Genomic DNA, 20,356 nt, shown 5'->3' with positions numbered 1-20,356 from the left:
ATTTTATCAATCTAACATCATTAAACAATTCATTACAGAAAAACGGTCTCTGGGAAATATAATTTATCTTATATTAAAATGATACTCGTCTCCGAAAAAATTGAGTTGCAATCATAGAGACGTTCTGTCTCTTACAGCATCGTTATACCGTCTATCTCATCCATATAATGGTCAGAACTCCTTTTGTGGTCGACCGTCAGAGGAAGCAAAGCACTAGACATACAGAGACCACGCCAACAAAACCAAGAAAATCGGAGTATATGTGCAAATATAAACAAGAGCGGGTTAGAATGTAAGAAAGTCATTGCATGATGAGGGTGGTAAAAGGAGTAAGCGAATCATGACCAGACATCCTCTTGGTAGCTACCACTACTACGCATATGCTTCACCATCTCCTCTCCCTTTTCAGCAGGGAGACCCCGCTGTTTCGCAATGATTTGACCGAGCACAAGGTTGACTTCACGAGCCATGTTCGCAGCATCACCGCAAACGTAGAACGTCGCCTTTTGCTTGAGCAGGTCGCTGACAAGCTCGGCATGTTCGCGGAGTCGGTGCTGGACATAAACCTTCTTCGATGATTCACGGGAGAATGCAGTGATGAACTTCAAGTTGTCACCAAGTTGGTCCTGGAAAGTCTATAAAATGGAAGAATCATGATTAGAATAATTCAAAAAAGTTATGCAAGCAAATCGCAAGAGTACACATACCTTCCATTCATCCTGGTAGAGGAAATCCTCATCGCGGTTGCGGCAGCCAAAGAACAAAACAGCAGGGCCGACCTTCTCGCCCTTAGCAGCCAAAGCAGCACGTTCCTGAATGAAACCACGGAAAGGAGCGACACCAGTGCCGGGACCAATCATGATAATGGGTCTCGACGGATCAGAGGGCAACTTGAAGTTGGAGTGACGGACGTGAACTGGAACATGAATCCCATCGTACTTGTTACGGGGACCGGTGATGGCGTAAGTCTGGCCGTGGGGATCGGGCGATGGGTCACCATTCTGCTTCTGCTTCAGAGCAAAGAGGTAGTTGGTGGTGACACCCTTGACAACATGGGTAGCACCGGGCAAGCGAGTGGACTCCACAACAGCGGTGATACTGATCTTGTCCTTTTGGACAAGGGACGAGGAGGAGATCGAGTAGTAACGGGGCTGGATCTTGTTAAGGCCCTCAATGAGCAGAGAGAACGGAGCGTTAGTGAAGGGCTTGGAGGTAATGCTCTGCAAGGCCTGGGCGATGTTGAAACATTGGTTGGTGATCTTCTCGTGGAAGTAATCCTTGTCGCTACCGAGACGCACGATTTCCGCCTTGCTTTCCTCATCGGGGGCAAAGGCAGCAAGAGTCGCGACGAATTGACGAGAAACCGGAGCACAGACTTCCATGTAGTAACGAACGGCGGCATCATAGGTGGTAGGAGTCGGGATAGGGACCTTGGCGGTAACATCAATGCCCTTGATGCTGATAACCGAGTCGCGCTTCTCCTCGAGACCGAATACATTAAGGAACCGATCCACTTCAGCGCCTGCGTTAGTGGGCCAAACCGCAATGTGATCACCAGTCTGATACGAGAGACCGCTTCCAGCAATACTGATTTCCATGTGCAAGCAGTTGCGGTCCTTGACAGTAAACAGCTCACGAGACTCAACAATGGGTGCGATGTAAGGGTTGTGCGCAGAGAAGGGGCCCTTTGCTTCACCGTCAAGATGTCCCTTGGTAGGTTCACCGAGGTAAACGGATGTGTCATCTGGGGTCAGGGTGTCATCTTCGGTAACGTTGAAAACCGGCTCGTAGGAGGCATCGCGCTCCTGCAGGCCCATAGACTCGGAGAGCGCGGCCCACATGGGTTCCTTCCATGCCAAAAAGTCTTCTTCCATTGTACCGGCGCCATCATCACCCTCACCAGCAGATCCAATACGCTGCGCACCGAGCTTAGTGAAAGCAGTGTCGACTTGGCGTACCATTGCATTGTAGTGTTCATATGTGTTGTTACCCAGACCGAAAACGACGTACTTGAGAGCAGACAGTGGCTGATCGTCGGCAGAACCGCCACCTTCAAAGGTCACGTCTTCGCCGGTGAGGAACTGGTAGAATTCGACAGCGTTATCGGTAGGCTCACCCTCTCCATAGGTAGCCAAAACGAAAAACGCGACCTTGTCGTCCGGGAATTTGTCCAAGTTCTCATAGTCGTACTCTTCGAGATCGGCCACCATTGTCTTGAGACCGAACCGCTGAGATCCTTCTTTCGCCAACCTCGAGGCGTAGTCCTCCGCCGTTCCAGTTTGAGATCCGTAGAAAATAACACAGTTCTTGCCAGTTTCGTCCATCTTCTCGACGATATCTCTAGACTTGCCGGCCTTGGCCGCGCCGTTCATGGCAGATCCGGAGGAGGCATAAGGGTCTTTGGCGACAGCCCAGAAGGAGCCCTTGGTGAAGTAGGCTACGCTACCAGCCAAGAGCACCGCGAGGACGACCACATCGAGAGTGTCGAGTTGAGCCATGGTGAAATTCGTCGACGTCGCACCGGAAACACTCGGTTGTCGAGCGAGTGACCACCCGAGATTAGAGAGAGGGAAGGGGAGAAAAACGACACACCCCTGATCACTGGACCGGCCTTGGCAGAGACAAAGACCCTAGATCCAATGCTGTTGGAGAAAAAAAGAGGGGAGGGTGAGGGGAGAGACAAGAGAACGAGGGCAAGCCCAAAGAGAAGGGGAAAGGACACGCAGTAAAGAAGCGGAGAGAACGTCGGAGTGCAGGTGGGCGCCGTGGTGTGATCCTCGCCTTAAGTGGTCCCCATAAGACGACTCGGAAGACGGAAAGTGGAAGTGAACGTGATGGGGGGCAGAAAGCGGTGACTGAGGCAGCAACGGCACCAACCAAAGTCCCTGTTTCCCGAGGCCGGCTGGACGTCAGGCCGTGGCCGTGACCAAGAGTGCGTGTGCCTGTGCTTTTGCTTGTCGGACTGACCGACACCACAAATCCGAGAGAAGAAGTAATTGAAAAAGTACTTTGCACTAGATATGGGGTATGTACAGCAAGACAGGAAAAGTAAGACTGAGACAGCCAGTCCATGCTTCAGGCTCGGCACCGCTATCTATATATGCGCTGGCAGTTTGCCAGCGGACCCCACGCTCGACGGTGCTGCTCCGGGGCTCGGAAGAGAAATTCGGGCACTTCCCTCCAGGGTGAAACTTGGAGGTGGCGGGCGGAGCGCGGTGCTGTTGGCGGATGGAGGCGACAACAGATATCGCTCTGGAGCGTTGTATGGGGAAATCTCCCGAAGAGGCTACCGAGCACACTCCCACACCGTAAGTAGCCGAATTCCGCCTTTGACTCCCAGACATTGACCCAGGGTTCGTGCTGGGGATTTGCCGCATCTGAGTGCAGGCTATTTTCTACAATCTAACCCATGGAGTAGACAGATACTGGCGCAGTTATCTGATCTGAGGGCGAGGCCGACAGACGATCGTCCCTGGATTACGTTGATCGCGGCCGATGGTCGTTCTCGCAGAATCAGATAAGCGTCCGTTGGAGAAGTGACGACAGTGCCGGCGCTCGTTTCAGCATTGTCTCGAAGCGCGAACTTTCCTCGTCCTCCCGCGTTTGTCGAGGGCCGCTATTCCGCTCTCGCCGTCAGCTGGATCGATGGAGTTTCATGGAGGCGAGGAAGAAATCCCGTGAACGGGATTTCTTACGGCTTGTGGAATCTGGCGGGCGAGGACGGATTCATTCCGCACGGCACCAGGTCCCAGCCCCGGACAATGGAACCTAACGAGGAAATATCATGGCATTGGCGTAGACAGCGCTGTGGTGTCGACACTCCCGGTACATTAATTTATTTCGACTTAATTCTCAGATATAAAGCATATAAGACGAGCAACCCCGAAGTTTAAATATCTTCTCGCGCTCTAGTGCTAGTCGACATTATACATATATATATATATATGTTTTCCTTCAAACGTCCAAAACGAACACAGCAGCATAGTCTTCTAGATATCACCAATTCAATCAAATATACGGAATAATGCCTCTTATACCTCGTTTTTCTTTCCGGCACCTCCTATATGTTTGGCGGAAGCTATAAACACTTGGAATGCTAGTAAAGATTGTGCACTTCTCGGACTTGTCGCCATAAGCCACGGGCCTGTTTTCGCATTGAGACAACGAATACTCTTGTTTCAATATGGGCAGCGGGAATAAAAATAGATAGATCTTGGTCGAATTCTTCATTTAAGTTCGAACCCCTGGCAGACGGTCTTCCAACTCCGCATTGAAATAGGAGAAGGCATTACTACTAGGAGGATCATGAGCTGCAACTAGGACCGGAATGTGCGTGTCGACAATGTCAGTTCAGTATGCTACGAAGACAGACCCTAGTACACAGTACACAGTACTGGCACTGTATGCAAGTGCTTTGACGCTGAAGGCTTTTGAGAACTATGCTTGCGCTGGCAAAATGTTTGGACTTCCAAATTAGGCTTAGGCCAGCGCTGCTTTTCACTCCGGGGGCCCTGTCCAGTGCGTGCACGGAGCAATCGGGGCGTTAAGAAGAGCAACTAAGCCCGACCAGGCACCGACTGCTTGGAATGAGGCAGAAAAATCCAGCCAAATAAACAGACTTTGCCAAGCCCGCCCAGTTTTCCCTACAGCTCTACGGATTCTATGAACGTCTCATTCCACATTTTCACGCATTGGATGGGCATCAGCTTGTTCAATCGAATGGAGAAATATATATTTTTTACTAAACCTCTTCCAAGACAAAGTACAAACTGTTCTCGGGCCTGCTACGGAGTAGATTAGGCAGGGCGATAGATCAGTGACAACTAGGTAACGGGTAGTATATACCACTAAGGTTACGCAGTGAGTGAATGAGTGCCATTTAGACATCAAGAATCTGCTCCGCCGCATTCTTAATCGCACCCAGAGCAGCAAACTGAAGTCCCGGCCCAACACTAATTCTCGAAACACCAAGAGCAGCAACTTCCTTGGAGGTAAACGCCCCAAGCGACACGTTCACTCGACCCTCAAATGCCTCTACCAGCTTCGCGATCTCTTCTTTCGTAAGTGACCCAGGAACCGGCCTATCCATGGGCCCCATGACAAACACAGTTGTCGCACCAGCAGCAAGGAATGCCTGGCCACGCGAGACAACCTCGTCAAGCGCACCGCCGTATATAAGGGCGTCGGCCCTAGCATTGACCACAAAATCAGGAACACCCAGGGCGGTCGCGGTGGCTAGAACCCGCTTGATTCTATCAACCGCATCGTCAGGGCTATAGAACTGCTTTTCCCCCTTGTCAAAGTCCTCGAGGTTAACGCCGACAGCGCCAGCTTCAATCACTTGTTTGATGCAGTCTTCGAGCTGTTCGCCGTATCCATCTTGGATGTCGACGGTCAGTGGCTTTCCCGATTCCTTGATGACGGATGCGATTATCTTGGTGGCTCTGATGTTTTCTTCGAGGGTTAGAGCGTCATCGCTCGTGCCGGCGGCCTCGGCGATTGCGTAGCTTGCTGTTGCGATGGCTTTCGAGGTGGGTAGTGATGCGACTGTTTTTGCGGAGATGCCGTCGTAGACATTTGCAAGAACGACAGGTTGGCTTGGCCTGTGGAAACTTTTGAAGGTCTTTGCGGTGATGTTCAAGTTGGAAGTCATGATGGAGGATATAGTTGATAACAATAACTGATAGTGTGGAGAACGCGGAGAGGTAAAGACTGTGGAAAGAAGGTCGTTGACGGGAGGGAGGGGTGAACTTTATTTATCCCTGACACATTGGAACCAAACACGAGGATTCCAATTTTCTTGACGTGGCTGGACATGGATGTTCCAGTTTCTTTGTCTTCGATTGTTAGCGTCCTCGGTGGTGTGAGGTGTGATTGGACATATACAGGAGGGGACGGCCACCGAGTAGTTGGCGCTGTCACCCTGCACGGGTGGGCCCGTCCATTCCCTTTATGATGCATATTAATGCGCAGAGAAGATCTTGTGTTTCAATATTCAGCTTAATAGATTACCTTCAATGATAACCTGTTACTGCGCGCAGATATTTCTCAGGCTTCTAAATCCTATTAACTCTTAATCTAGTTTTATCTGACAGAGCTTCCTATTCCTCACCAGCCTGTTCAGCCAATGCAAAGGCAGTCATCATATTTAAGAGGAACATTAATACATAGTAGATAAAAGTCTTGTGGTTCAAGCCAAGACAGTTTATATTTAGTGTATTCCGTATATTCAGTATATTTAAACGGTAATGATATTATTCAACTCAATGGAGTGCACCTTCAACAATAACCTGTTGCTGCGCAGAAGTACCCTCAGGCTTCCAAATCCCGTTGAGTTTCAATCCAGCCTTGTCCAACAGAGCTTCCCACTCCTTACCGGTCCGTTCAGCCGACGCAAAGGCAGTCATCATAGTCACATCGCCAACTGCAGCCATCCACGGGATATCAGTCTCGGGCATGGCTTTCTCATGGATCAACACCAACGAATCAGGGCCCATTGCTTCACGGAGCCTCGATAGGATTTCCACGGCCTGCTTGTCCGGCCAGTCATGGAGGACAGTGCGGAGGTAGTATGCCTTTGCGTGTTTAACAGGCTGTTCGTCAAAGAAACTATGGGGCTTGACCTCGATTACACTCGGGAGATCTGCGGTCTCAAGCACGTGTGGTAGATCCTGGAGAACAAGTCTTCCCTGTAAAGAAGGGAATTTGTCGTGGAAGGCCTGGAGGTCCTTCCCCCGGCCGCCACCGACATCCACGAGAACAACATCGGAGGGAGCCTGTACTTGTAGTTTCTTTTCCACTGGGAAAAATTCCGACCAATCCTTCTCGTCGCGACGGTAGGGCGAGGCCATGACTGTGTCAAAGGCGTTTTGGTAGTAGGGCTTCGATGAGAGGTATCCGAAATATCCGGCCTTGGAGCCGAGGGCGAAGTTTAACGGAGAATCATCGATATCGTCTGGATACTTCCATCCTTTCTGCTTGAAATACTCGGGGAGCTGGGAGACGAAATAAACGAGGTGGGTGCTGAACAAGCATCATGTTAGTCGCACGACTCTCGATAAATATAGAGAGCCGTTACTTACAAGAATATCACCGCTGCAGACATCCAACACGACGAGGTGTAGGACTCTGTGAATCGCGTGGGGGAGAAGGTGTCGGAGGTATGTTGCTTGAGAATATCCAGTGGTACAAGCAGCTTCATGATCCGCACTATTTCTCATCAATACCAAGCCAGAATTTGAGTAGAGAGTAGGGAATTGTATACAAACTAGCTTTGGATCGGCCTGGACATCTTCAGAAAGCTGGCCAACGCGCACCTTGCCATCTGGACTCTCAGAGGAGCGCTTGATGATGGAATCAAAGAGCTTAAGGTCTACAGCGAGACGGACAGCGATGGCTCGGTGGAACTTGAAGATAACAACAGTTAGCTGGACTGCGTTCGAGAAAGAAAGTATGGCAGATTTACTGTATAAAGAAGCCCGAGCGTCTTATCCAAGGGAGATTCACACTGACTCCTCAATCGATCGCAAGCTTGGTGAAGCTCAGCTCGCTGCTGGGGATCGAGAGCCTCGAGAGCGCCAGAGGAATTGACCGACTTGATGGATTCGATAAGCTGAGGAATGTCCATGATCGCGGTGATGCAATTCAATATCTTTGGAGATCCACACGTGCGATCGCTTGGAGCTCTCTAATAAGTAAGGGAAACGACGAAGAATCCAGGGGGAAGATCAGAGAAATGAATGCAGCTGCCACTGCATACAACTTGGCACTTCGCACATGGTGAGAATTACGAGAATAATGATGAAATAGAATAGTCAACGCATGTAAGGACGCAGTAAGGGTGGTTCCATTCTAAGATTATGATAGATCGCTGTACATATGTACCTGGTGCGTCTTTTTAAATACGTACTGTAAATTGTAAGTACTCGATACGGAGGAGCTGCGCCTAAATTGGAAGTCATGAGGTTCTTGATGGAATTGCATTACGAAGGCAAGAGGATTTGATTGTTGCTTCCACCATAATGTGCTCACCCCGATAATCGCGTCCTTGAGACAGAATAAGATACAATTGATACCAAGTTTGATAGAGAATCAAGTCTCAGAATGGGCCTGCTAGCATATCCCAGATCGAACCATGCACGATTTCCTTCGTATTGGAGCTTCAATGCACCTCTGAGTGCGATCGACAAAGCGCAGTTCTGTATGCAGTTGAAAAGACGGTGAAACGTCACGGCTGGCTGGATGTGTCAGCTACTGCAATGCCAGCGTGTATATTGCATTGCTCTCGCCGGTTACACCACGGGACATCCAATCTCAAGCTCCAGGTGGGAACCCGAATGGGGAGGAAGCGCTTTTTACACCTGGCAAATAAGAATGCCTGACCGGGAATTTGCATGATCTCCATCTCCGACAGACTAGCTTATCGCCGACAGCACTAGTTCCGTTAGCTGCAGCACTTTTCGGTGCCTTGCTAGGGGTTTGTATTGCAGATCGCAGAGGACTCCATGTGCCAAGGGATTTATACAAATCGCAACCGTTACTTGCTGTCTTGTAAAATCCAGGTATCAAAGCCTAGAATAGCCTAGCTAGGACCGAGTACGGTGAATCGCTGCGTCGGTTATTAATGGGCTGCTCAGTACTCGCGAGCTGTCCTTGTCGAACGTCTATGGTCTTTTCTGCTCCACCATAGTTCCTGCTCTCCCTTCATCTTGCCAAGCCTCCAATGTCTTTCAATCTGGAAGATGCGATATCAAAATATCGACATTTTGAACTCAACCCGACTTATGTCTTTTTTGGGCTGGTTATCTTTGTGATATACTATTGGTGGGAATCTACAAGACTGAAGAATCCATCTCGGCTGCCAGTCATTGGCAGACGATGGTATGAGCTGGGCAATGGCAAAGCTAAACAACGATACCTGGATGACTGCCTTGGCCTTGTCCGGTCCTGCCTGGAGAAGGTCAGTGATTTCCTGCTTTTGAATTGTCACCTCATCTAAAATATTATATCCTTCTAAAGCACGGAGATGCTTTCTATCTCTATACGGATTCTGCGTATCGCTTAATCCTTTCTCGTAAATACGTCGATATGATCCGCAATGAGAAGCGTCTGAATTTCATCAAGGCCCACGCAGTTGTAAGGAAAGACAAAGCCTTCCGGCGAAATAAGGGCTAACAAGAGAATAGAGAATGGACAATGGTGTCAAGGGCTTCGAGCCATTGGCATCAATGACAAGCGATAAAAGGATTGTACATGCCGTGGCGAAGCACTCGCTTAATCGCCATTTAGGTCTGTTCCACTGAAATCTCGAACTGTCCAAGTCTAACTGTACGGATGACAGGAACCTTTATTCAGCCACTTAATGAAGAGTCCGACTATGCAGTTCGTCAAGTCTTGACTGACAATCCTGGTATCACTCTACCTTGATGAGTTGGATGAATATTAGACTAACTGACGAGTCAGATTACCACGAGATCATGCTCAAAGACTGTGTTTGGAGAATGTTTGCACAGATAATGTCCAGGGTATTCATCAATGATAAAGACTACTACCGCAATCCAGACTGGGTTCACGCCAGCTCGGAGTATGTTGAGCTGGCAGCCGTGGCAGGATTTGAGCTTCGACGATTCCCAAAATGGGCAAAGCCATTAGCTGCGCCTTTCTTCCCTAATTGTCGAAAGCTCAGATCGATTCTCCATCACATCAACACTCTCCTGAAGCCTCTGAAAGAAAGTCTGGACCAGCAAGGCTTGGAAGATGACCCCAAGAGCCCGCTAGAATTCCTGTATAAACAGGTCCGCAGCCAATCAGAGGAGCTTGGGCCTATGTTAATCGCCCTCTGCCTGGTGTCGTACGATGGAGGGGCCGAATTGTTCACTCATGTTCTTTACTCAGTCTTGGGGAATGATCAACTTGTAAAGGACCTCCGTTCGGAGATCATCAATGTGGTTGGAAAGGAGGGAGGTTTCAACAAGAATGCCCTACAGAATCTCGTGCTCATGGACAGTGCCCTGAAAGAAGCACAGCGTCTACACCCCGAGTCCGTCCGTGAGTCTACACACCCCAGGAATAAACATATAAAAGAAACCTGCTAACTTGACATCAGTTATGCTGCAGCGAATCGCTGTTGAGGAGGTCGTACTACCGGACGGACTTATCATCCCCAAAGGAACCCCCATGATGGTCTCCGGCGCCCACATGCTGGACGCGTCCATCTGGCCCGACGGCGACAAGTTCGACGGCTATCGATTTTATAATCTACGCAAGAAGGCAGATCCCTCCGTGAGTCTGGCTTCATACAACTTCACCTCAACATCCCCGGACCAGTTCAGTTTCGGCCACGGATCCCAGGCATGCCCTGGGAGGTTCTTTGCGTCGTATATGCAGAAGATCCTCCTCTGCCATGTGATAATGAAATATGACGCTTCGGTTACCATTCCGGAGGAGGGCGCGAGCTTTCAGCGCGGACAGTCGCATGTTGCCAATCCGGGGTTGAAGGCGCGTGTTAGAAGAAGGCAGGAGGAGATTCAACTATAAAGATACGAATGCTCAGGCTTAACTAGATATGTCGTACATCCTTTGTGATGTTGTCTCAATCTTAAAAGTACTACTATCTTGTTACAATTCGATACAAATAGAACTCTGTGTCTACCTTCTGATATCATGGTATGACTGTATGTTTCTTGAGCAGGTCAGTGACCTTACTCGTTAGTAGCCACATATAGTGGTGGATTATTGGTTTTCTGCAAGCCCAGCACATCTCGTAAGGCAACTGAAATTTTCGTCATTCAGGTCAGAATGACATGTCCGGTCTGTCTTGTAGCGTATGAGAGCCCACAGCGCAGCACAGGACTGTAAGGCCGAATACGAAGGATGACCGGACTGCTTGAATACGTCTTGATACCTGGATCCACCCCCGGTGGGACAAATTACGTCGTTGCCGCTGCAGCAGTGCATGGCAGGAAATATTACTAGCCGGTTTTATAATTCCAGCAGCTGAGCATCGCACCTCGAAGGCACTGGCACGCGGCTGAGTTTCCTGTTCTTCCAGAGCCGAGGGCTCGATGTTTCCCCGGAGGATATGCAAATCGAAGTGCCGGACCATATCTTGGCCCTCCGCCGGAGCGATGATATCTCGGAGGTGGAGACGTACTTTGCTCTGAGGCTTTCAAGGGCTTGGTTGGCGAGGCGCTTATGACGAACGGTGTATCGAGCTATCCGGAGGTTGGGATACGGTGGTATCCAGAGCTTGAAGCTGAGGTGAGGAAACAGCAGCACGCGGCGAAGAAGCTGGAGGATGCAAAAAGCTGTGGGTGCGTGAGGGAGTCCATAGCCACGTTTCTGATTTTCAAAATTTCAAAATGAAAGCTATTTTCATCCGGATATCAGCTTGCTCGTTTGGTACACAGACTTGTATTACACTGTTTGCTAAAACATGAATCGCCGTACCAATACGTGGATATTGTTCAATACAATGCAATGCAATGCGGGAACAGAGTAGCGACGTGTCGTATTATGACAACAAAAAGCATTGTCTCCTCTTGCAGAAATAAACAACAACTCGTGTTCAACAATGGAAAGTCCGAACAATAGCGGTCAATTAAAATGGATAAGCCGGGCTCTTGCAGCTGTCGATCCCAGAAGGATGGTTGAGACGACGATGTATGTCCAATGCGGAGAGAGATTCGGTCTCGATGAGGACAAGTATCCTGAGTGGAGAGTGCATTTCCTTCGGCAGTGATGATCTCGCATTTCTGCAGGACAAGTGGCTGCTTAGTGCTTCCTGAAGGAAACGATTGCTAAGACGCCACCTGCAGAGATCGCTGGACGGTGGCTGGCTGTGCTCACAGATATGAGCTTGGATAATAAGCGGTGTGGTACAAATCTGCAAATCTGCAAATCTGCAGACTGCAGAGATGCAGAGGGTGTGCTCTGTCTGATATATCAGATTGCTGCCAGTTGCCTGCATATTGCTCGTGCAGTGGGTCAGGTATGGCCCACTCAGATTGTGTGCTAAGAGATTAATTCCCCACCGATGCAAGTATGACTGCAGAATTCGGAGTTCAAATCCATTGTTTACCAAGGTTCAAGTGGGGCATTGTTGGGAATCAACAAGAGAGTCTGAGCTCCGGTCACTGACAAGATCTTGTCTCTGGCTGAAATTGATTTCTGTTTGGAAAATCTGAATCATTTTGCTTCAGGTTTAACAGTGAATTGGCATATCTAGTGATTCGGCCTCAAGAAATAAGACACAAAGTACCGGTTCTCCTCGCCATCAAATGGTTGGCTCACTTTATGGACCGGCGAGTGCACACGGAGGCCAGCCTGATCCTGGAGATAATTGGCAACGTTGACCAACACACAGTCCGGCTTGGGGTCAACCCACAACCACTCCTTCGTCTCTTTTGTCTGCATCATACTAGCCCATTTCTCGCACCAGAGTAGAGTGATCGAGCCGCCGTCGGTGTGGGTAGTGTCGGGCACCTCTGTGATGGATGCCTTGGTGGGACCAGAGACAAACTTTAATCCAGAGTCGCTCTGGCCGTCGGGATTGTGCGCGTTTTTCAGAACAGAGGCTGTATCCGGACCAAGGTTTTCGGAGATGCTGTCGAGGACAGTGCGTGTTATGGTGTCGCAGATGCTGAGAAGGTCGAGGGTCGGCTGGGCGTGTTCTGAGAACGGGGCTGGTAAAGCGATACTGTTCTGTTGGTCTCGAGGGATCTGAGGTGATTAGCATTATATGCGGGAAAGCTATAGGCATACTTACTTCGAATGATTCGATGCCCGCTTTCTTGTAGCTATTGCGATACCTGTCAATCTGGCTGCCACGACTGGACTCATCGAGGAAACATACCCATAGTCTACCCCCTCTCGGAACGCCTTCATCTTCTCGTCCAGAGGCTTGGAAAAGAACTCATGAGAGTCACGATAACAGCTCTGGAGATACGCTGAGATCTTCTCTGAGAGGCCACTGTCAAAAGCGACGTAGAAAAACCCCTCTGACCCCGCGGCCTTGAAGAGCTTTGCCGATTCAGCGGGGTCTTTTGCAATGAGTTTTTCCAGTTGGATCACTTCGAGATCAGCGACATCCAAAGGTTGATTTCTGACAACCATAGTTGTCTTTGTGCTGGTGGAAGTCGTAGTTTGAGACATGGTGAGCTGGCTTGAATCTGTGCTGGGGGCCGGGTGGTTGTTTTCGTGAGAGTTCATACACTTAAAGAATGACTGAGTTGCACGGGATTTCAAATATTACCGACTCCAGGTAATTAATCATTCAAAAGCAGTATTTCGTCACGGCGCAGAGATGGCCGGTATTGGGTACTGATCAACAGGCAGGAAGCCCTGACCCTGCCGATGGATGCAGCAGACGTGACAAGACAACGAGCTGATTACCAGCCATGCATGAGGATGCAGGTCATCAAGAGTTCCACTGCTGTTTGTGGAGCGGTCCCGCGAGTTGTCACATTCTGCGTATTTAGTGATTTCCTCCTGCCTTTGAGGTGATGATCGGTCGTCGGTTTTGGTTTTCTTCGTTTGCTGCCAAAGACAGAAGAATTGCCTGAAGAAGTCATTCAATATGATGCCCCCCATTGATCTCCATGGGCCTCCCCTTCCAAACCCAGATATAACCCTCCGCGAGGTGTTTAACCAGAACGTGCTGAAATACCCGGACACCGTGGCCCTTGTCAGTACCCAGCAACCCCCCACTCTCTACGGAATCCCGAGCAAGCCCCTCGACAGCGCAAAGCACGAGGCGCACTATCTACGATGGACATACCAGGGCCTGAATCGCGCCGTGCAGCGATTCGCGGCTGGTTTACAAAGTCGAGGTTTGAAGAAAGGGGACCCGTTGGTTCTGCTCATCCCAAACACTGCAGAGTATGTTATTGCGACCTGGGCTGCGTACCAGATCGGGTGTGCCTACGTTCCACTCAACCCCAAGGGTCTATCGAATCCCACAGAGATGCGGCATATGCTACAGATTGCGAGGAAAGGCTGCCAGTCTGATTTCCTGGGCGTCATAGCCGGGACATCTGATATGTGTGCGCAGATTGAAGAGTTGACCTCGGGGTTGAACTGCATGAGGATACTGGTCGAAGGAGATATGAAGAAAGGGTGGACACCTTTCAAAGAGCTAATGCAGAATCCAGCTTCAGAAACTCTATGCAGAGACGACGACCACCACCTATCCCTTTCCGCCGACCAAACAATCTTCTTCACCAGCGGCACGACATCTCTCCCCAAAGGCTGCGACATGTCCTCGACATACGGCCTTGCGGTCGCAGAACGCTGGAGTCAAAGCGATGTCCCCATGATGCCTGGAGACCGGGCACTATTCACATTGCCCAATAACCACGGCTTCGGCTGGCTCTGTATCATAGGCCCGTTCCTCAACGCCGCCACAGTCGTGCTCCCGGGCCCGAGGTTCAGTCCAGAGGCCGTGGCCAAGGCGATCCGCGAGGAGCAGGTTAGCCATGCAGGACTAGTGCCGACTATGCTGCATGCCTTGAGCAATCTTCCGGCTGCGTCTAGGAACCTGAGCTCCCTTCGGCGAATTGTAATGGGGGGCTCGGCGCCAACCGAAGAGGTTATGCGGATCTGTCTGGATACCTTGGGTGCGTCCGGGGTGGAGAATCTCTACGGAATGACTGAGGGGATTCTCGTCTCTTCTGGGGTAGTCAGTCAGACCAGTGGTATTATCAAAGATGGACGAGTTTCTATTGGAACACCACTGCCAGGCATGTCTGTCCGGATATACACCAAGGACAGCAAAGCGCCCGCTGCAGTGGGAGAGATTGGCGAGATGCACTTCACGGGCCACAGTCTGATCAATGGATACATTGGAAAGGTCGACGATAACTTCTACAGTGCGGACGATGGGCGTAATTGGTTCCGCACTGGCGATAAAGCTTTCATTGGCAGCGATAACCGTATCTACCTGGTCGGTAGATACAAAGACACCATCATCCGCGGAGGCGAGAACATTGAACCGTCAGCCATCGAAGCAATCTTGGGCCAGATCCCTGAACTTCATGTTCTTCAGCCTCAGATTGTGCGTGCACCAGACGATGTTGCCGGCGAGGTCCCCGTCGCCGTTGTGAACCAGGAGGTTGAAGACTCCACGGCAAACAGGCTCAAAGCAATTGTCTTGGAGCGAATGGGAGACATTTATGTTCCAGCAGAGGTGGTGCCAGTGCAGACTCTAGGGCATGAATCATACCCAACAACCATGGCAGGGAAGGTCCAGAAGACCAAACTGGAAGAGCTGGTCAAGGTACACTGGGAGAAGCGCCGCCAGCATCTGCAAAACAGTCGCAGGATCGATGGGCCGATATCAGGCCCTCAAGTGATGCAGTCGCTGTGCACGATCCTGGAAAAGGAGAAAGGCCATCCCATCAACGAGTCTGTTCGCATGATCGAGCTGGGCGTCGATTCAATCATGTCCATCACAATCCTCAAGCTCGTCCAGCTCGAAACAGGAGTATCACTGCCGTCGTCTATCTTCTTCACCCAGGCCACATTCGGTACAATCTGCCAACAGATCAGCGAGATTTTAGACACAGCAGACTTTGCTGATTTCACGCCCGCCATGGAAGACCCGCCCATCGATCAATGCTTCACAGTCCTGATCCAGGGAACCCCCAGACCCGGCGTCCCCTCCATCTACCTCACCCCCCCAGGCTCTGGAAACCCCCTGATATACAAAACGCTGCCCAAGTTCGCCAACGACCGTGCAGTCTACAGTTTCGGATCCCCATTCCTTATGACCAAATACGAAACCTGCTGGACGGTAGAGCAGACCGCCGAAATCTACACAAACACCATTCTCAAACTCGACCCGCAAGGCCCATACATCCTCGGCGGCTGGTCCATGGGATCAGCAACGGCATACGAAACAGCATACCGGTTGCAAGAGCACGGAAAACAAGTACTGGGGATCTTCATGTTCGATCTATCCCTGCCCCGCAAACCAGCTTACATCCCCGAACTCACCGTTGAGCTCTTCCAAATGATGGGCGCCTTCGCCCCGATTCGGCGGGAAGGCCTGCCTGACGTGGAAGTCCCGATCTTTCGCAAGAGACACCGAGTCGCGGCCTACTACGCAAAGATGAACTATGTGCCCCGTCCCTTCACCGGCCCTCACCGGCCACGGATCTTCGTCATCTGGGCTGGGCGTGGCGATTATGAGAGGGTGACGGAAATGGTTGTCGAGGCGACGGAGCTTCTGAAGAGAGAAGGGCCTGACACAAAGATTCAGGTTAGCCAGGATTGGCTCCAGGCTCCGCGTAAGACTTTTGATGCTGGTGGGTGGGATGAGATGGTGGGAGCTGATTATGTCGAATGGGGAGTTGTAAAGGACGGAGACCATGACTCGATTGTGGAGGACAAGGAGCTGGCAGTCATAACGCAGGGATATATGGAGAAGGCGATAGCGAAATGGTTGCAAGAGACGGCGCCTGCCAATGGGTCAAGTTGACCAACCAGTCGTTCTTAAGTACCTTGTCTATGTACCTCAGCAGTTAGTTCTCAATACGCATCCAATCTGAGACCCACCTTGCCTTTCAATCCGATTGTAACTGGCGAAATGTATTAGTATAAGCCGTAATATGGGCGCTTCGGAGCTGACAACACGGGTGGTTGTTGGATAGTTACTGATCACCAAGGACCAGGCAAACCAAGTTAATCAACAAACAGAAGAGATGGAGAATTTGGTGGAAATGTTCTGACATGTCAGGCCCACAGGATCGCCGTGGAGCGGTGATCGGAATTTTATATCGTGGATTCTTGACAGATTTAAGAGACAACCGTGACCTTCAGTCTCTTAAAACAACAAGAAAGCGGGGCAATAGGCATGACCGGTCACCTGGGATAATAACAGGCAAGTCACTATTGATAGACAAGGCCTCTGCGCAAAACACTCTGATAACCCTGGTATTGGATGTTTTGTACTAAGGGCAACACCGAGCCATCCGGGTGCCCCTTGTCGTTTCTCGACTGACCACTTAACGGAGCCTCATAGAATTAATTTGGCTTTTTTCTTCTAGTCCCCCTTACATATGTACCCCCAATATAACTAAGCACGCTTTTAGACAACCCAATACAATAGCCTCCAAATCATACATGTTGTGCCTCGTGCATAATAAATGAAGTATGCTTCACTCCGGCTAAAAACATTTATCTATCTCTGCCTTCGCCATCCCATATCCACGCTGATAGTCAGCATGGCGACCGTCTCCAGCAGGTATCTGCTGCAAACAGATCTGCAGACATTGGTATTGCTTCCTCACCAACGCCGCAAGCCGCTCACTACTCTTCGGGCAGAGTAAATGCGGGTTCGAAAACTCCGATACCGTCTCTTGCAATTCGAGAAACGCCATGGACATGCCGAGCAGGACTCCGAAGTTCTGCATCGGGCTGGAGGCGAGTTTGAGCATCGTCATGGCGAACTCGCACGGCCAGCGGGAGAGGAGGCTATTTAGGTCTTGAGGGGCTGGGAGGGGAGAGACCCGACGGAGCATTTCGAGACCGAAGTCTACGAGTCCGCCGTTCTCGGTTGTATTGTAGTACTCGTCTTTTCCTGTGACGATGGGGTGCTCTGTTTCGAAGCCGGATTGGAAGCGGAGGAAGCGCACTATGGCGCAGCCGGTTGTGTCGGTTGTTCGCCCTGGGGCGTACAGAAATGATTCCAGGAGACAGCACTGTGCGAACCAGAGGGGTAGTAAGGAGGATATATTGAGGTCTGTTGCTATGAGGTCGCTGCTCTCCAACAGCGTTTCAGGAAGGCCTCCTAGTTCGGTCTTGACAGGAGCTAGACCGTTCACCTTGTGGGTGTCTGGCTCCTTGCAGAGGGATCTCGATCGTGGCGCCGGTTCAATAAACGAGTAGTAAGAGGGAACTCGGTTATGGACCATGGAATCAATCCAAAGCTCAAGCGTTTCGACTTCGCCTTTGGTGAATGAGCCGTACATCCGCCCTCCCCACCGTAGCTCTTGCACAAGTCTGCTCTTCTGGCTGTCACCCGGATATATCCATGGCTTACACGAGCTCAAACATTGCATAAATTCTTGCTGCCATCCTTCGACCAAGAAAGCTTCAGGATCCAGCCAGTCCGCCAGCAATCGGTCTCCGATCTTCACCCGGCTGCCGCAGTGCAGTCTATGGGCCGCCTGGAGCTTTGAGCGGAATATCGCAAGGACTCTAGACTCCAAACCGACGTTTGAATCGGCATTGAGTTCGGGGAGAATGTTGGTTGGCTGGTTGCCCTTTTTGATTACCCACTCGCTGAAGATATACCCAGCCTGGACTCTCTTCCAGCCCACCTCAGCGGCGACCTCTCCCTCCGTCTCAGCAAGATGTTGGATGTAGTCGACGACACTAGTCATGGCCATAGCCGCATGACCGGAGTGGCTATTGTCGATTGAAACATGAAGCAGAAAGTAATATGGGTTGAGATGAAGCTCGGGCAACTCCTTTGCGGCCTGCATGGTATCCAGTTGCAGGGCTTCGAAATGCATATTAAACCCCAGAATTTCAGGCACAAACTCATGCGGAAACAGCGAAATGAGCAGCTGCGCCACTGCTGCTCTCCAGTACTTCAAATTTCCCAGCCTGTATCGCGGATGCAGAATCGCCTTGGTTGTTGGCGAGGGCAAATCCGGCTCAAACGCGCCCAAAAGGTCTTCGAAGATCTTAACATGGTGTTGCTCCGCATTGCCGTTCCCCAGTTCCTCCGTGAAGACCTGCCACGCTTGCTTCACTATGGATCTTAACGCGAAAGGCATGGTGATTTTGTTGAAATGGCCTAGCCAGGCCCCGTCGACCAGCTTCAGCGGTGCCATTTCACGCAGTCGTTCTTCTGCCTTGTGCTTGTTTTCGAAGAGCTCGCGCGGGCCCCCCAATTTCCTTCGATTGATATACTCATGATATTGGCTGGTGACATTGTCCTGTTCCCTGTCAAGAAAGCGGGCAAGCTGCTTCTCGTCGAAGTCTTTAATCGACAATATGCTGCTGCTGCTTGGAGCTTTGACGTAGTCGTCCAATGCTTGAGAAAGCAGAGTTAAAAAGGTCTGGCGCCCCAGAGGCTTTGTGTCAGGGAAGTCCTCCAAGTTCTGGAGCTTGAAAAAGAGCTCCTTGTAGAATTCCAACTCTCTCCGCGCTGTCCATTTGGAGTCTTCGGCGGGATTTGGCCTGAAATGGCTGCGGAATTTTACACGCAAACCATTGGATGCGTCAAGCTTCGGAGAGGTGTCCTTGTGAGGCCTCAAGTAGAGGTATGCAATGGCACTAGTACATACTATCGCGATGACACCGCAGATTAGAACCTGACGATCCTCAATGTCCAGTTGAAGGGCAAGGGGCATTGCGAAGGTGTGTGGTGGGATGTTGAATGGGTTGGCTGGGGTGGCTGGGAGCTCTCGAAAACTTGGTCAACACGGGGATCCTGTTTGGGGCTCGGTATTTGAACATCATTTTGCAGGTTGTCTTGGACGATGTGCTTGTCCTGCACTTGTTTTTTCGGCTGCATGATTGTTTCTCGGGTGGGAATCCTGGATAACCGACAGACAGCCGCCAAGGGTGGAAAAGGATAAGGCGACACGGAAACAAAAACAAACACGGAAAGATGAAAAGGGACTGGATAGCGGATGCAAGGCTTCTCCTTCGCTTCCCTTGTTGGCTTGCAGCTCCGAGCTGCTTACGTGGCGTCAATACGGGTATATCGATTTCACAGGGGCTGCTCTTCTGCAGGGGAGCGCCGTCTTGGACGAATTACACATAGTTGACGAGCATCGGGATACTTGTCGGGGTCAGTGATAGCAAAGCCGAGTCGCAGAGTACTGAAACCGTTGGTATGGGCGATACCATCTCGGTAAGGACCTTCTTGTTTGAGATGCAACGTCTCACCGGTCAAGAGCCGAGCTATTGGCAGAGGGTCAACGCTCAATATTCGGGACGAGACGGATTGGGCATCCTCACTGGACATTGAAGGAGACATTCGGCCAGCACGGCTGGCTGAGACGAGGCTAACCAGATCTCTGAAGGAAAACGAGTGGCCTCCACTGCTTGGGGAGTCCGGATCTGCAGGTGACGAAAGTGCATAATATTATTGTTAGCTGCAGATCACGTCTTATGTAGGATGACGGCATGAGAAGCCGACTGAAGATCAATGAGAAAGCTCTGGCGACAGCTTGAGACAGTGCGCCCTCTAGCGACTGTATAGGAGCAGGGTGACTTATCGGCCAGTTGTTCACCACCGCTGGGTATGTCTCTGAATCCCACGCAAGGTATATATACATAACAATTGATCCCTTGAAGTGCATTCGACGATTGATTGAGTTTCAGAAAGCTGAAGCTCACT

General features: G+C 50.6%; 7 protein-coding genes across 7 annotated transcripts; 2 read left to right on the top strand and 5 right to left on the bottom strand.

Moving 5' to 3' along the window:
* Window positions 1–338: 338 nt before the first annotated feature.
* cprA (NADPH--hemoprotein reductase cprA) lies at window positions 339–2,498 on the bottom strand (the record flags this gene model as incomplete). Its single annotated transcript, XM_040816548.1, has 2 exons — window positions 339–635; window positions 708–2,498. The coding sequence occupies 2 exons, from the start codon at window positions 2,496–2,498 to the stop codon at window positions 339–341; spliced, it is 2,088 nt and encodes a 695-aa protein (XP_040662447.1).
* A 2,130-nt stretch (window positions 2,499–4,628) lies between these two features.
* ASPVEDRAFT_36090 (isocitrate lyase/PEP mutase family protein) lies at window positions 4,629–5,848 on the bottom strand. The gene has a single exon (XM_040811132.1). It carries the CDS (start codon window positions 5,651–5,653, stop codon window positions 4,880–4,882), a length of 774 nt encoding a protein of 257 aa, XP_040662446.1. The 5' UTR covers window positions 5,654–5,848; the 3' UTR covers window positions 4,629–4,879.
* Window positions 5,849–6,113: 265 nt separating this feature from the next.
* On the bottom strand, window positions 6,114–7,807 carry ASPVEDRAFT_36089 (uncharacterized protein). The gene is made up of 4 exons (XM_040811131.1): window positions 7,466–7,807; window positions 7,265–7,406; window positions 7,083–7,209; window positions 6,114–7,023 (listed from the first exon to the last, which is right to left on the bottom strand). Exons 1-4 carry the CDS (start codon window positions 7,625–7,627, stop codon window positions 6,264–6,266), a joined length of 1,191 nt encoding a protein of 396 aa, XP_040662445.1. The 5' UTR covers window positions 7,628–7,807; the 3' UTR covers window positions 6,114–6,263.
* An 861-nt stretch (window positions 7,808–8,668) lies between these two features.
* ASPVEDRAFT_36088 (cytochrome P450) lies at window positions 8,669–10,647 on the top strand. Its single transcript, XM_040811130.1, has 6 exons — window positions 8,669–8,959; window positions 9,019–9,135; window positions 9,186–9,288; window positions 9,341–9,409; window positions 9,463–10,047; window positions 10,106–10,647. Exons 1-6 carry the CDS (start codon window positions 8,723–8,725, stop codon window positions 10,534–10,536), a joined length of 1,542 nt encoding a protein of 513 aa, XP_040662444.1. The 5' UTR covers window positions 8,669–8,722; the 3' UTR covers window positions 10,537–10,647.
* A 1,281-nt stretch (window positions 10,648–11,928) lies between these two features.
* Window positions 11,929–13,385, bottom strand: ASPVEDRAFT_36086 (putative oxidoreductase, 2OG-Fe(II) oxygenase family). The gene is made up of 3 exons (XM_040811129.1): window positions 12,854–13,385; window positions 12,767–12,797; window positions 11,929–12,720 (listed from the first exon to the last, which is right to left on the bottom strand). Exons 1-3 carry the CDS (start codon window positions 13,150–13,152, stop codon window positions 12,223–12,225), a joined length of 828 nt encoding a protein of 275 aa, XP_040662443.1. The 5' UTR covers window positions 13,153–13,385; the 3' UTR covers window positions 11,929–12,222.
* A 191-nt stretch (window positions 13,386–13,576) lies between these two features.
* ASPVEDRAFT_119100 (uncharacterized protein) lies at window positions 13,577–16,477 on the top strand (the record flags this gene model as incomplete). The annotated part of the gene is made up of 1 exon (XM_040805669.1): window positions 13,577–16,477. The coding sequence occupies one exon, from the start codon at window positions 13,577–13,579 to the stop codon at window positions 16,475–16,477; it is 2,901 nt and encodes a 966-aa protein (XP_040662442.1).
* Window positions 16,478–17,165: 688 nt separating this feature from the next.
* On the bottom strand, window positions 17,166–19,361 carry ASPVEDRAFT_121146 (iron-containing redox enzyme family protein; the record flags this gene model as incomplete). Its single annotated transcript, XM_040805859.1, has 2 exons — window positions 17,166–17,740; window positions 17,816–19,361. The coding sequence occupies 2 exons, from the start codon at window positions 19,359–19,361 to the stop codon at window positions 17,166–17,168; spliced, it is 2,121 nt and encodes a 706-aa protein (XP_040662441.1).
* Between the last annotated feature and the right edge of the window lie 995 nt (window positions 19,362–20,356).

The sequence above is a fragment of the Aspergillus versicolor genome (assembly GCF_001890125.1).
Source record: "Aspergillus versicolor CBS 583.65 unplaced genomic scaffold ASPVEscaffold_1, whole genome shotgun sequence".
Classification (NCBI taxonomy): domain Eukaryota; kingdom Fungi; phylum Ascomycota; class Eurotiomycetes; order Eurotiales; family Aspergillaceae; genus Aspergillus; species Aspergillus versicolor.
The sequence above is the reverse complement of the archived record's forward strand: the minus strand, read 5'-3'. Positions and strand labels throughout refer to the sequence as shown.